The sequence below is a fragment of the Aquila chrysaetos genome, chromosome 5 (assembly GCF_900496995.4).
Source record: "Aquila chrysaetos chrysaetos chromosome 5, bAquChr1.4, whole genome shotgun sequence".
Classification (NCBI taxonomy): Eukaryota; Metazoa; Chordata; class Aves; order Accipitriformes; family Accipitridae; genus Aquila; species Aquila chrysaetos.
In genome coordinates this window covers 67,015,491-67,030,668 of record NC_044008.1, presented here as the reverse complement: position 1 = coordinate 67,030,668, position 15,178 = coordinate 67,015,491, and the positions used below count along the sequence as shown (strand labels likewise).

At 53.8% G+C, this 15,178-nt stretch overlaps 1 protein-coding gene across 7 annotated transcripts in view; it reads right to left on the bottom strand.

Annotated features, from left to right (window-relative positions):
- Positions 1-224: 224 nt before the first annotated feature.
- Positions 225-15,178, bottom strand: part of SEPTIN9 (septin 9) — a 145,804-nt gene continuing 130,850 nt past the window's right edge. For all 7 annotated transcript variants that reach the window (XM_030014678.2, XM_030014679.2, XM_030014681.2 and 4 more), the window contains 5 exons: positions 8,559-8,676; positions 5,979-6,074; positions 4,955-5,051; positions 3,366-3,417; positions 225-2,474 (listed from right to left, as the gene is read on the bottom strand). In XM_030014678.2, coding sequence (XP_029870538.1) covers positions 2,339-2,474; positions 3,366-3,417; positions 4,955-5,051; positions 5,979-6,074; positions 8,559-8,676 — 499 coding nt within the window. In that variant the 3' untranslated portion in view covers positions 225-2,338. The remainder of the gene's footprint in view (positions 2,475-3,365; positions 3,418-4,954; positions 5,052-5,978; positions 6,075-8,558; positions 8,677-15,178) is intronic.

Below are 15,178 nucleotides of genomic sequence, written 5' to 3'. Positions count from 1 at the left end.
CCAGGGCGCTCAGCACCAGCAGCTCCAGCATTTTGTAGAGTACCTGGGGCAGATATCTGAAGTAGGAAGAGTTAAGGGGGTTAGGAATAAATAAAACATTCACCCCAAAATGAACAGAGCACAGCAGCTCTGGAGCTGGACTCTCCCATCACCCACAGCCCTGCGGGATCCATGCAGTAACAATCACACCGTGGCTGGGAACAGACATTTCCAAACAAGCCTCCTTCTATTTGCATTCGAAACATTTATTTTGGGAAATACATATTAAACACTATTATTTATACAAAAATGGACTAAATTTGTCATAATGCTTATAACCCCCAAAAGGCCATTTTAATAGATCTGGATGAAGTTGTTTTTTATTGTATTATTTTTTTTTTTCTTCCAAAAAAAATAATCAGGTTACAAAGGAGAAAGCGGCGTGTCTTGCTTGGCCCAGCTTGAGATATCAACTAGAGGAAAAAAAAAAAGTTTAAGATGACATTTGCAGAAGTGCCTCACACAAGAGATTTTTCTCCCCATTCATAGTTTTTTAACACTTGAAATATATATATTTTTTCAGTTAATACACTTTTTTTGGTTTTGTTTTTGCTAAAATATAGCAAGTCAGCAAGTAGATAGTTGTTCTTCCCCAACAGCTCTGTTGTGCTGTTGCGGGGGAGGGAACATGAGTTAAGGGGGGAGAGCGGATTCTCCTTGCGATGCACCTCCTCGCACGTACCCCTTTGGCTACTGGGGGACACACACGTGTGGGGAGCCCCTGCAAACCCTCCGCTGAGCAACGTCGTCTGGGCATCCCCACGAAGCCGAGAGCAACCTCCTCCTTCCTCCTGGTCACCTGTGCTGAAGAAGGTGGCTCTGCCCCCCGTGGAGACAATTGGGTGGGCTCTGCAGGTGCCTCCCAGTGCTAGAGGATGGGACATGCTGCCATTTTAGTATGTGTCGTCGCCCCGTCCCCCCCCCAAAAGGGTGATTTGCAGAAAGTTTTCTCCCTTAGAGAGGATACAGAGACTGACAGAGCGGACAACAGGAAGGCAAGCGGAGCTGGGGTGGAGGGGCAGGACTGCAGAGCTCCGCTCCAGGACCACCCGCTCCTGTGTCACGGCGTTATTTAACTGACCCCCTTGCAAGGTATTATTTACTGGAGATTCATTGAAGGAGGAGGTGCGGGGGGGCAGAGCAGGGGGGGCCATGGGGCTCAGCACCCACAAACACCAGTCCAGCCTTCCACACAGCTGCAGGGCTCGGTCTGCTCATGCACAGTCCCCTTGCACAAGGGCTAGCAAAACAGAGGAGCGTGTTACATGTACACACGTCACACAGGGAATCCAAAAAATAAAAAAAATAATTAAAAAAATACCCAAGAGCCTCCTCTGACGTAGGGAAAAGCCCGAGAATCACAAGGGTCAGACAGGACGACCCTCTGCCTTCTCCCACCGCTTTGCAGAGATGTTCCACTCTCAGCCCCCTTTGGACAAACATACTCCAAGCCTTCAGTGGAAAAAAACCACCCAACTGAATGAAAAATAAATATACAAGTGTTCCCAGGACATCAGCCACATCTGTGGTCCAAGGGAGAGGGAAAAGGAGTCTCTACAAAGTGTCGCAGGCCTTTTGCAGGCTGCAAAGACAGACAAGGCAAGCCCTCCCTCCTCTCTCCCCCACTATTGCAAGGTAACAGTCTGAAAAGGCACTTCTCCCAAAGCAGGTCGCTCTGCCTGGCCGGGGGTCGGTGACAGGCGAGGTGACACCTAAACACTCCCAGTTTATTGCATGTAGGAAGGGTAGAGGGGTTGGGTTGTAGGCTGGCGGGTCCCGGAGGGCTGCAGAGGGCTCAGAGGAGGCGGCAGGAGACAAGGATGGCACTGTCTTGCTCTCTTCATACCACCGTACCTTTCTTCCGAAGGCTACGTTCACCTGGAGGAACCCTTGCCTTCAACGGACGGAGAAGAGCCTCTGCACAGAGAGGCAGGCAGGGGTCTTGGGGACAGCCCAACCCCACCGGCCTCGTGGATCTGCTCCCCCGAGCTCGGCTGTCAGGCCAGCATTGGGGACCAGCAAGAGCCCGACCTCAGCGGGGGGACGGTCCCCAGCCCAGGGGTGCTGGACCAGGGGCTGAGAAGAAAACTCATGCCACAAAGCGGCGGGGGGTGAGCGGTCGCCCCACTCCGCACGACAGAGACGGCATCTGGTTATTTGGTCAGTTAACATTGGCAGGGGGGTTGGGGGGGGGTGGGGGAAGAGGGACAGTGGCAGAGGATTTATATAAAAATAAAGGGGGAAGAGGGGAGAAATAGCGAGCGTGAGCGAGCAAGGTCCTGGCTACAGAGCGAGACGGTTACATTTCGTTAGCCACCAGCTCTTTGTCGGTCACGCCGTTGGAGAGCGAGCTCTGGCCCTCGTTCAGCCTCTTGACCCTGTAGGCTTCGAAGTGGATGTTGCTGGTAATATCCTTTATGTTCTGCATGTGTGTCCTGCGGGAAAGGGAGACAGGGGCAATCGCACCTCACTGGGCGCAGGTTTGGCCAGCCCAGCCTCTGCCACCCCAACCCTTGTACCCCCCCCAACCTCTGCTTTCATACACCCCCCTCCAGCCCAAATTTCCCCTCCTGCTTTACTGCTTAACAATATCTTTAGGGCACAGGAGGGAAGTAAAGGCAATTATGGGCAGTCAGGACCAGAAGCCTTCACTGGTACCAACAGCCTCTGCTTGGGTACGCAGGAGCCCTGGCTGTATAACACCTATCTGGGAAGACCCCAGTCCTGCAAGTCCCTGGGATCAGGTTTGTAGCCCCACACAACTCTCTGCCAGCAACAGCTCATGTGTGCAGAGTTTATCTTGCAGCCAAATTTAGGAGGAGCCCAATGCCCCCTCTGGCAAGCCAAAGGGGCTCAGCCGCCCATTCCCCTGCAGCAGGGATGCCTCTTTCAAGAGGGACCGGTGATTGCCCAGACCCCGCAATGGCACGATCCTGGGACACAGGAGGGTGATGTCTTCAGGCTGGGGGTAGGACCCGGGGCTGGTGAGGGATCACTAAAGCCAAAAGGCTTCCCAGCTGCTTGCAGGTGAGCTGGAGCCATACTGCATGCTGCCAGCAGTCTTGGGAGCCTGTCCTGACCCATCCACTGCTCCTCTCCTCCCTTAACTCAGCACCATAGCTGAGAAAAGCCCCCTGAAGTCATGTCCCATCGAGTGGGGTCACCCATCGGTGACAGGCTGCAGCATTGCAGCAGGCTGGGAGGGGACGGAGGGAGGGAGGAGCAGAGCGAAGCAGTGGCTGCATCAAGCTGGGCCAGGCTCTCCCCTTTCTTTGGATGCCACCTGGTGACCAAAAGCTACAGGGACAGGGCACAGTCCTACCAACCTGATGAGGAGGTCCCGCAGGTAGGCGAACTCACAGTGTGTCGTGTTCTCCACTGGTAGAAAGAGAGAGAAACCCATCAGCGTGCACCCACGGCATGAATATGGCAACCACGCGGGGTAAGGAGGACCCTGTGGGGCTTCACTAGTGTGCGGAGGGCCGAGACGGGGACTTACCCCAGGGGCTATACGGTGCAGGACTTGAGAGTCCTCTTTGCTGCTGTAAGGTTGGTACCCAGGTACCTGCCCCAGCTCAGCATGACCCACTGGCTGGTGAGGTCTGACTGAGCATTCCCAGTCCCTTCCAACCACGTCCCACCAAGCAAGGGAGCTCTCAGCAGCATCTTCCCGCGCAAAGCCCCCTTCGGACAAACACAAGCTTAAGCGGGCCCCAAACAAGGCAGGGAAAGGTACAGGGCAAGCTTTGCAGCGAGCGCCAGGCATGTCTCCATTGAAGTGTTTCATCTGAAGTGTTTGCCGTGAGCATCCTGCGGCATCCCCGGCACGTCAGTGACTGCGCTGCCCGGGCTGCCGGTGCTGTGGAAGGACACGATCTCTTGCTGACAAAGGCTGCTTGCTGTCTGAACAGGGCTTGGAGCAAGCAAGAGTGTTTGCAAGAGGGAAAAATCAAGGGGTGTTACTCTACCACAATTAGTCCGACAGCTTGCAGTTTACCAGGCATTTGAATTTAGAGGATCAACTCCCTTTTTTGATTTTTTTTTTTTTACCCAAACAGGCTTGTACATCATGCAGGAATGGCAAGACAACAAATAACACTGTTGTGCAAAAGCTGCCCGTGGCCATGGCTGGGTCCTGGAATCTCCCTGTGCTGAAGGCAGATGCCACATGCAGACTGCGAGTGGTTTAATGAATCCCACTAAACTCAGAGCTTCCAGGGACAGAGCACAAGAGGGCAGCAGAGCTTTAAAATACAATGATTTTCCTGGCATCTTTGTTAAACCATCCCTCAACACAGGATTCCTATTAAAAACTCATAAATGAGAGAAACCTGTGAAACAAAGGGGAGGAAGATAAGAGGGGTGGCACTGGAGATGTGCCAGTTGGCTGCCAGAAACCACGGACAGGGAAACATGTAGATGTGCTGGAGCCAGAAGCTTTCATCTAGCCTTCAGACCATGAGTTAAAATGGGGGAGAAAAAAGGAAGATGCCTATGGGATGAAAACGGAAGAGGGAAGAGATCCCACAAGGGCACCAACCAAATCCATGGTGGAGGGTACAGATGCCAGGGGAAGGCTCTAATCTGGGCTTGAGATACAGAGATATCACCTGTGTGCCCTTAAATCCAGCCATCAGACATTTAACTGTGCGACAAGCAGAAGCCAGGCCACAAGACACCCAGAAGTGTCCCCTTTGGCACTCAGCAGCTCCCCGAGCCGCACAAAGGCCCAGGAACTCGGCGCAGGAGCATTGGCCAAGGTGCTTCCAGTCCTCAAACTGGGGAAGTGAGTTTTTTTTGGAGGGGCAGGGAAGCACTATATACACCTCAACTTCTACTGCTGGTTTTGGACCTCATCAGCTTCTGTCAGGGCAGGGAGATGAGCTCAGGAGGTAGGGAAACAAGGACAAGGTACCTTCAATGGTGCCCCACTTGGTCTTCCTTCCAAGGATTCTTCTTCCATTAACCTGGTACTCCTGGTCACTGCCCACCACTGCAAACGGGATCATTTCCTGAGGAAAGAGAAAAACAAGGCTACGTTTTCCTCCTGAAAACGGGTCAGGAAACCAAGCCAGCAAGCAAAGTCCTAAACCAAGCTGCTTTCAGGAGTTTCATGGGATCAGCTGGTCTGTCCCTGATGCTCCTGAGCAGCATTGCCTGCCAGGGACCGCAGGCAGCCCAAGACCTGGGCAGCAGCATATGTCACACACGTACCCAGTCCAAAACCAGTCTAAAACCAGCCCAAAACTGGTCTAGCCCATCACCCCATTGGCAGGGTCCAGCGTACAGCCAGGGCAAAGGTACCATGATGCTTCCCCAGCATCTGGCAACTGTGGCTCGGTCATTTCCTGATCCAAGGTGGTGTCTTTGTACTTAAGAGTCCCTGAAAGACATTTTTCTTCCTTGAATTTGTCCAATCCACTCTTTTGAGCCAAAAAACTGTTAGCTACTTCCTATAGCAAGGAATTGACAGCCATGAAAACAGAGCAGCCTATGGGCAAATTGCCTCCCGGTGCCAGGAAGGCTGCTACCCTAGCCAGGGATGGGCAGACACCAGTATTCCCAGTGCCTGGGGCAGGGCAAGGGGCCATGGGACCTCCCTGCCCGCTGGTTGCTGAGGGTGCCTTTGAGGAACTGGGCTGGGGTAAGAAGCAGCAACATGGACGGGAGAGGACACCTTCCCCAGGTACTTTCCTCACCCTCTTTCTGTCTCTGCTCTGAGCTCTGGCAGGATCCTTGGTCCTGGGCGGACCCCAGGAACCAGGTCCTGGGCAGACCCTCTGGACCCAGGTCCTGGGCAGGCCCTCTGGACAGGGGCACAGCAGCTTTGGAAAGAAAATAGAGGCACTTTGCAAGAGACCCCCCCCCCCGGACATTACCAGCACCCGGAGCTGCAGGACCCATCCAAACACATCCAACCCGCAACACCATGCACTAACCCTGAATTTCTCATTCACTAGCCGATCTTCAGAGTCTTCATCAAACTCCTTCTGAGGATACACATCAATCCCATTGGCAAGGAGATCAGCCATTATCTAGGGGGGAAGAGTAGAGGAACACGTGAAGGAGACAAGGGCAGAGGAGCTGCACTCTCACCATGGTGGCAGCTCCCAGCCAACCCAAGAGGCTCTCGTGAGCAATGCCCACAGGTCACAGCAACGCCCAGCAGCAACATCTTCCCTCTCCATCCTAAACACTGCCCACCTTGGGGAGAGATACCTGTGTTTAACTGCTACACACCTACCAAGCGCTTGCTCTGCAATCTCTGAAAGAACCTGGTGCCAAGACACGCATCAGGCTGAGAGAGATGAAGTTATATGAGCTGGGCGTTGCTTTGGGATTGAAAAAGACAATAAGACAATACAAGCTGCACCAAGCAAAGGGGAATGTAGCTGCCAGGCACGTAACCCAAAGTTAAGAAGTTGCGTTCTGTTGTCTGCTTATACTCCTTGGAAAAGGAGTCATGGCAGCGCCTGATCCAAGGGGACAGGGAAACAGACAGCTTGGAAGAGCAGCCTCTAAGGATATTGCCTCTGTGCAAGGGGAAGAGATGCTGAAATCTGATTCCTGGGTGGAGGCTCAGCTCAGGGGAGCACGAAGGATCAGCCTTCTCCAACAAAGCTGCAAACCCAAACCTAGCCTGCGCAGCGGCTCCCATCACTTCCTATGGCAATAAACTCCGTGTCAGCCCTACGTTGCAGGCTGGCAAAGGAAGTGGATCCAGCCCAAAGAAACCCCCACAGCTGGCCTCCCACCCCCCAGCCAAACCCACACACGATTTTTAGGGGAACAACCCAACAAAGCCAACTCCGTAAGGCATTGGAGACCATTCCCCTAACTCAGTGCAGTGCTGGCATTAACCTAGGTAGCCTGCAGCCAGGCTGGTGCTTCACCATCACCTGCCCACCCTGATCCAAACCCAAAAACCTATAGCCTCTCGGAACCAGCTACACACCTAGATGCAGACAGGGCTCTGCTTTTTGGAAGCATGCACACAGGCACACTGGAGCACAGGGAAAAGGTCCCAGCCTGTGCCCACCTGGACTGATTACCTGTCCTCTCGTTTGCACCAGCAGATCTGGAGTTGTGAGTGTAAGGAGGGCGACCCCTTGCAGAAGGGGCACTGAACACATGCCACGTGGCTACGTGTTCTCCCTCCATCTGGAAGGATTTTGGGGGTCTGGTTACAATCAGGAATGTAATTAGAGATAGGGCAAGCTCATCCTGCGTCAAGCCGGTGCACAGTGGGTGAGCCAGGCGGTCTCCCCATGGTCTTTCATTACACAAGGATGGTATCAGCGGCCGAGAGTGCCCAGGTGACGTTTTAGGTCATTTAGAGCCAACCAGCCACCCGCAGACACCCGGATACGTGCACTCATAACCTCTGAACAGAGCCAGCAGTCTGCAAAAGCCACTGCAGAAAGCAGATGTGGCACTGTGGACTCACCTCCCCATCCTCCCACACCAGCTCCTCGCAGATCTCCATGTATACAGGCTGACACGCCGATCAAGCCCAGCCTGGATTACCTCTTGGCTCCATTTCCTGCCATCCTCTAGCTCACTGCTAAGAGAACTGCTTGCAGAGTTTGGATTCAGCCCCCAAAACCAGACTGGATATTCCAGTGCTGGATCCTGCTCATCAAGAACTGGGAAGACACTGGTGCAGGAAGGGGTGGCTCATCCTCTTCTGCACGGAGGCATCGAACAACCCCTGGCTAATGTGCCATCTTCGCCATAACCAGTGGAGGTGGCCCCTAAACCTGCCCTTTTGGTAAGACCCCGTTTCCCTTCGCTTCCCTTCCCTGCAATTCAGACTCACAGACCAACGAGCTTGGTGGCTTGCTTACTTCCACAGGGAATGCTGAGGCCATCATGCCTGCAGCCACATCCATCAGCTACACGAACGGATTTATAGCCCCTTACTGAACCCCAAAGCGGGGCATGTTCACCTCTCGGCAGCACCAGTGTGCATGGAGGAAAGCCCATGCCTTGCTGTGGATTCAGACAGCCCCTCCTCAGCTCCCCACTGCCAGCTCCCGACCAAGGTGATCAAAGGGAATTTCATGCCTTGCTTCCCCCATAAATCTTGCCCAGCTGAGCTCAGCAAACCCACACATTTTTTCTGCCTGGTTCCTGTATCAGTGCATGGTGCTGCCCAGGATGGGTTTCCAGCCTCTACGTGCAGCACCATCTACCTCCCAAAATAACAGAAACCAGCCTGAAAATAGCAACAACAAAGGAGGCAGGAGAAACAGGCCCCGAGACTTACAGCTCGAAACTTATCCCGCACTGACAAAGATCCAAGAGAAACACAAGGAACTGCTTGGAGCACAGGCCTTTCCTCCGGCCACGTGGGATCGCTCAGAGCTGCAGCCGGAGGAATGCGCTGGGCTCCTGGCCAGGAGCTCGCCTTCCCAGCCCGGCCAGGGAAAGGCAGGGGGAGCTGGGGAGGGGGAAAGGGGCAGGAGGGGATGGGAGACAAGAGATGGGAGCCCAGATAAGAGCCGCCAGCCCCTTACCCTTTGTTTGAAGTAGTCCCTCTCCTCCAGCGTTAATGTGTCGGCTTTTGCAATCACGGGGACGATGTTGACCACTTTGCTTAGGCGTTTCATGAATTCGATATCTAGCGGTCGGAGCCTGCAAAACACAGCAGAAAAAAGGGATTCATGCACTGATAGTGAGGTGGGGTCTGCTGCAACCCCCCAGCAGAGAGGGGGCATTCGAAGACTAGGCACAGAGAGGGAATCGCTTCCTTTCAGATAGGACAAATAAAGACATTTTCTTAAAAGGACGACAGCATGCGTCCATCTCAGAGGTGGTTTGCAGACAAACACTTAAAAGGTTTCCCTTTCAAAGCACCCTGCTATCGCCCACAGATCCTCACAAAGCCCCGTGAAGTGAGAGAGGGCTTTTATCTCTGCGTGGATGCTTGGCCACAGAGGACTGCGGGAATTTGCCCAAAGCTATGCGCATCCTTGGTGAAGCCAGGATGAGAGCATGGGCGATGCTGGCTGCGGGGCCAGCCTGCCCGTGATCTACCAATCAAACTGGGGAGACACCATGGAGGGAAGACTCCTCCAACCCTGTGCAAGCTGTCACCCACTGTCACCCACCATCCAGGGACAGCATGACATGGAAACGGCCACAGGTGACTATTCTGGCTCCGACTCCCTCCCGCACTGAGCACCAGCCCGCTGTTGTGCACGAGCCAGGACTGCATCTTGCATCCGTCGGTTGGGATTAAAAAAGGCTCTGCTAATTCTCCAGGGGCTCACGCGGCACAGAGGAGATGCTGCTTGTTCCAGGGGGCAAAAAAGGTCAGAAAATCTCTACAATGAAAGTCTCAGCAGAGGAAAGTTGCAGAGATTGCATAACCCCAATGATCTGCCCCTTGGGAAATCTCTCCCTGCTAAAGCTCCTGCTGACAGCACGGATGCGACCTCCGGTGCCACGGTGTTCCGCGTCCAAGGGCTGCAGTCCAGCTGCAGACAGTGATGATGGTGCCTGGCCGTGACCCTCCCTGGCTCCTCACTCCTCCCTGAAGGTGTTTTTACTGCTGGGAGTTCCCAAGCCAGCTAAAGGAAAGCCCTCCTTTGGACACCTCCACTTGCTGCAGGTCCCCCTTGGTGGCTCTGGAGGTGATGGGGACACACAGCCATGCAGGACAGTTGAGCAGATGTTGCCTTGAAAAAGGAAACCTGGAGGTCCTGGTGGACACCAGGGTACAGGAACACCTTTGGGGTGCTCATGCATTAAGGAGCCTGTTTGAAACAAGCCCTTGCTGAAAGCACACAGGGAAGGGGCAGGAAGGTCAATGCCAGAGCCCCAGAAGCAAAGGGACAACTCTGCCGCTCATACATCCTCATGACCCCCGGTCATGGCATGTGCCGGCAGGACACGACCCAACTCATCTTTGATGAAACTGGGGCAGAGAGAGGTGAAGTCAACTTTTGGAGGAGCCGTAGGCTTCAGTGGTAGACCTGGGGCCAAGAACGAGACCTCCCCAAGGGCAGACCAGCCCTGTGCCCCAAACCAGAGGCCCATGGCAACAGGGAAGAAACCAAAATAAATGGGATGGTGACTTAAAACGCCCAGGTGCAAGCAGGAACCCAGCAGGAGCCCTGCGTGGAGGAACATGGAGCAGAGCAGAGCGCTCAGGGAGAACATGGCCAAGAGAGCACCTACTGCCAGCAGCTCAAGCCAAACCCCACCATGATCTTCTTGGGCCCTATGAAGGGCTCAGAGACCCCTGCAGACCCAGCACGGCTCCTGCAAACCCAGCAAGAGTCACACACGTGCAAAGGGGAAGGGGCTGATCCTGCTCCTCGGCAGTCACCAAGCACCATCCGCGTCCTGCGAGGCCACCCCTGCCTGGCTCCCGCACCAAGGGAGGGACATCCAGCCCTGAAGAGACCTGCTCAACTCCAGCTGATCCAAAACCGGCAGCTCGAGGCTGCTCCGGCGCAGCCAGCACCGGTGACCCAGCCGAGCCCTTCCCTGGTCAAACCCACTCCTCTCCCAGGGATCGGGCTGGACCATGCCAGGTAGACCTTCTCCTTGCACACTAACGGCACACATCGCCCAGAGCACGTCGTTAGCATGCGGACAAACGAGTTCCTAACACAAACTCAGGAGTCACAGATCACCCTGGGCCCCAGGAAAGAAAGAGTTTGGCTATTAAAAAAAAAGAAAAGAAAAAAACACAAGGAAACCCCCACGGACACATCTAAGCAGACTTGCTGCTGGCAAACATTGTTTGGAGTTCTGCATAATGTGTTTCCCAGACCTCCAAGGAAGTAATGCAGTTATGCTCCTTTCCCAGCAGACTTCTTTCCCCTCCTCTCTCTTTGCTATTTTTCAAACAATTTTTCCCCTCTAAAAGCCTCTTCCCTACTGAGACTGTGTTCCTGCCTCTTTCATCAGCTTTTCTTTTAGAATGAAGACCAGGATGCATATGTAGCCGATGCAGATGAATTCACAATCAGTCAGACATTTGAGTTTTAGCTCAACTGACACATAACAGCCCTGTTACTGAGCCCTCACAGATATTCAGAGGATGCCAGCAGTGAGCCTGAGAGCAGGAGGCAGAGCCAGAGCCAGCCAACACCCCTGCCTGTGTCCACCAGCATCCATGCAGGCGCAGTGACCGTGTCCCACACCGGTCTGCACCCAAAGCCAGAAGAGCCCAAGGCACCTTTGACAAGACTTTCTGCTCTGATGGGCTTCTGCAAGTGCCTCGTCCATGGAGGTCACCTCCCATGGGTCCCTCCCTGCACCATCCTGGAGAACAGGAAGGGAACCAAGGGACTCCCCAGAAGAGCAAATTGTATGTGTTTAGGGTATTTTGCAAGTTTCTAGATATTCTACCAATTCCTGCTGGGTAGCCCCCAAAAAACTTAAGTACTTAAAAGAAAGTGATTCTTTTCACTAAGAACAAGACCTGTCACTAGAGGTCATGTTCATGCGAAGACACCAAAGAAGAACAAATGGCTTAAGGCGATCACGAGCGCACAGAGCTTGGTTTGCACCAATAGCCCTGTACTGACCCAGGCAGACGCAGCCAAGGTCACGATGGGGCAAGCCCAGACCTAATTCCTCTTAAACTCCTGCTGCGAGGCACGGCCCAGGACAGCAGGGATTTCTGCTGGTATCTGCAGGGACCAGTTTTGGTGTTTAACCACCACCATCCCATGACAAGCCACAGGCACAGCAGTGCTGGCCTCTGCCGTGTATCTGAACTTGGTTGACCTGCACAAAACATCGATGCCAGCACCTAGTGAGGATTAGCAGTGAAACCCTTATATATACAAATATGCAAAACAGCAAGAGAAAGTGAGTTATTTCATTTCAGGTGCACACAATCTGCTCCAAGCAGATCATGAAAGAGAGGGTAGAGCTCAAGAAGAAAAAGCATCTGTTTTCTTCCCCTTCTCCAAATGGTCCCCAATATTATTAACTTGCAACTAGACACATACACACTTTGAGCTTTGCTGGGAGGGGATGGAGAAGCTCCAAGGGGAGTGGATGGGCTGGAGCAGGAGCTGCAGGAGGGGCTCCAGCCCACCCTGGATGGTGCTGGTTGCTTCTCCATCCTCTCTTGCTATGGGGCTGGGGAAAGCAGTGCAGCTGGGTACACATTATCATGGCAGGGTACACGTTATGGTGGCTGGGCATGCGTTATTTCTGCATTGCCCGCAGCCACCATGCACGGACAGGATCTAAGCAGAGGCTCATTCCTGCTGGTTCCCTTGAAATGCCATTATAGGAATCAAAATTCACGGCGAACTGCAAAGTTATTTCCTTTTGGTTGTGCCCCAGATCAAACTAGCAGCAAGAATTTGAGCCGTGCGTTAAGCAAACACCAGCGAACACCCGTCAGCCGCCCAGCCCCATCACCAGGACCTGTCAGCCTGCTCGAGGGACCTGGTAGGCACCCGAGAGGGGCAGCTAGAGGGGAAAGCGGCAGTGGGTGGCAGCCTGTCAGCCGACAGCTCTGGTACCGGCAGAAAAGGGGCTGCCAAGGCCAGGGCGGTGTTTCACAGTCCCGTTTCAGAGCCGAGCGGTGCTTCACAGGGGTCACAGCTGAGATATTTATTGGGTGGCTTGCGCGGCTGCAGCCAAAAGCCCCTGCCAGCACGTTACTTAGCCTTCGCAAACATGGTTTTACGGGAGTGTTACAAGAAGGACAGGGTGTGTGCGAACTAGATGGGTTGCAAAGCCTGCCCTGAACTCCCTGCAAAGGGAGACAGCAGCGGAAACTTCTCTGCTGATTAACCCTTGAGCTGCACAGATGGGAGGGCCAGACTGAAACAGAGCCAAGCTATCCTCCACTCCAGCCTCTGAATCTGTGCACCTGGTTAACTTTGCCTTTTTTCAACCCCCCCTCTCTCCTTTTTATGTAAGAAAAAAGCAAGCTCTCGCCCAATGACCTGGCAGGCTTAGCCCCGGCTGCCTGCAGCGTCCATGTGCCAGGGAAGGGATGCCGAGTGCTGTGCCGTGCCCATCCACATAAGCAGGGAGGGACAGACGGACACAAGTCACTGCTGCTTTGGCTGCGTCACATGGTGAAGGCAGCAGCTCCCTTAAGGCAACACAAACAAGTCCCGTGCAAGCACTATCCCAGGACACACGGCACCAAGGATCCCGGGATGGCAAGCGGCATGGGGAGCACGCCGATGGTGCCACGTGGGCATGGTGGGGTCCTCCACAGCTGGGTGCGCACGTCCCTAGTGCAGGTCCCTGCAGCACTACAAGCCACTGCCCTTGCCAGCCGTGCTCCCCGCTGCCTCCCAGAGAAGCCAGAGGCACTGCCGCAAGAACCTCGATGCCCTTCCCGTACCCTTCTGCAAGGGACCACGGACTGCCTGCTTCGGCGGGGGCAGGAACCTGCACTCAACCTTGTGCGACCGTGCCATGCCATGGCCTCCCACACTCTTGTCCTCCAAAATGGATCCTCTGCTACCAGCAGCTCCACCCAGCAGGAGAGGTGGCCACACCATCCATTTGTGTCCACGGACCACGGGCAGCACTGGTGAAAGCTCATCCGTGATGATGAGAAACGTAACTTGGGCTTGACAAGGGAGCAGAAAGAAAACCCACCGCCTGCTCAAGCTCTCAGAGAAGTAAAATTTCCCACCAGCTTCTCCCTCCCGGTGGGGTCTGTCCCCCTTCACTCATTCCTCAGCTTATCTCCGTCCTGCGACAGGAGGGGACACGCGAGCCGGAGGCCGGCTCCGACACCAGGGCAGGAAAGAGCAGCCCCAGAGCCATGGCCGGGGAGCAAGCGCCGGCCCCAGTCGGGCTATCAGGCTACGGGGAAGGAGGATCAGCGCAGGGCTCAGCAACAACGGCCTCCAACCGCCGGGCTTGCTCGGATATTGGAAACACATGTTCGTTGGAGAGAAAGAAAAAAAGCAGCTGAATATCCACACAATTGCTGTTAGCCGGCGGGTGAGAGAAACCAGAGCGCACGGGTGGAGAGGCTCCGCTGGGGGACACAGGGACGGGGCTCCCCACCACTGCCTGCGCGGCCCAGGAAGGGCAGCTGCCACCACCCAAAATCTGCAATCTCTGTGCAGGTCAGGTATCTGCAGGGTCTAAGCATTGGACACGCTTTTAAGAGTTAAACACCCAAAGCAATGAGAAAAAGCTTGAGCGTAGCTAATGCTGCAACGCTCCGACCTGCCGAGGCAGGGTCTGCAGATCGGGGCAGAGATAAGCGGGACCAACACGCTAGACTGGCCTAAAAATGTCATCTCCCTTTGAAACGTTTTCTGCTTTATCGTATTAAACCTTCGTATAAAACCTTCGGCCCCTCTGCTCCCAATTGACAGCCAGTTACACAAGAAGAGCATAACTGGTCCATGCAGTCATTTTATTCCAGTGAAGGATGCATTTTTGGTCTACCCACTGACAGAAGCAAAACAAAGTCTTTTCTATTGGAATAAATCTCTACATGGGGAAAAGGAAAAGGCTGACATTAATACAGTGCTGGCGGCTTAAGTTTACTTTTTGAAAACAGACCCAAAAAAATCCCCACGCAGACAGAGCCAGGAGTGGAAGGAATTGACAAAAATCAAAAGGAAACTTAGGTCTCGTTTTATGTTATGATACTTTAAGTCACATTTTTCAAGACACTTTAAGCGCCCCAGATTTTCACTCCAGGCTGTGTGCCTAGGAAAAAAAAAAAGAAAAAAAATAGAGTGAGATCTGGGCCTTTGATGCTGTCGCTTGAGAAGTGCCAGAGCCAGGAGAGCTCCGTGCTGAATAAACTGCATCCCACTTGCAGACTAGTCAAACAACCTAGAAAATATCCTTACAGGGTGAGGGTGTTCGCTCCCTCAATAGCATGAGAAAAACTGGCTTCTCCCCTTACAAAGGCAGGGGCACAGAGAAAAAAAATTAATGTTCTGTTTGCAAAGGCAGCCTTTCTGTCCAATTTGGGAGCTCAGCGACTGATGTCCATCCTCAGTCAAGCACAAGCAACGCGACCAAAGCAAAGCAAGCAGCTTACTGGAGCTCAGGGAGGCTTTGATGGCCCCTTGGAAGAGGAAACGCCATGTTTCTCTGGGGCACAGCAGCTCTGCTGTGTTATTGAGAGGGCTCCAGATGCTGCAGCCCTAGGAAGGACAGCTTCACG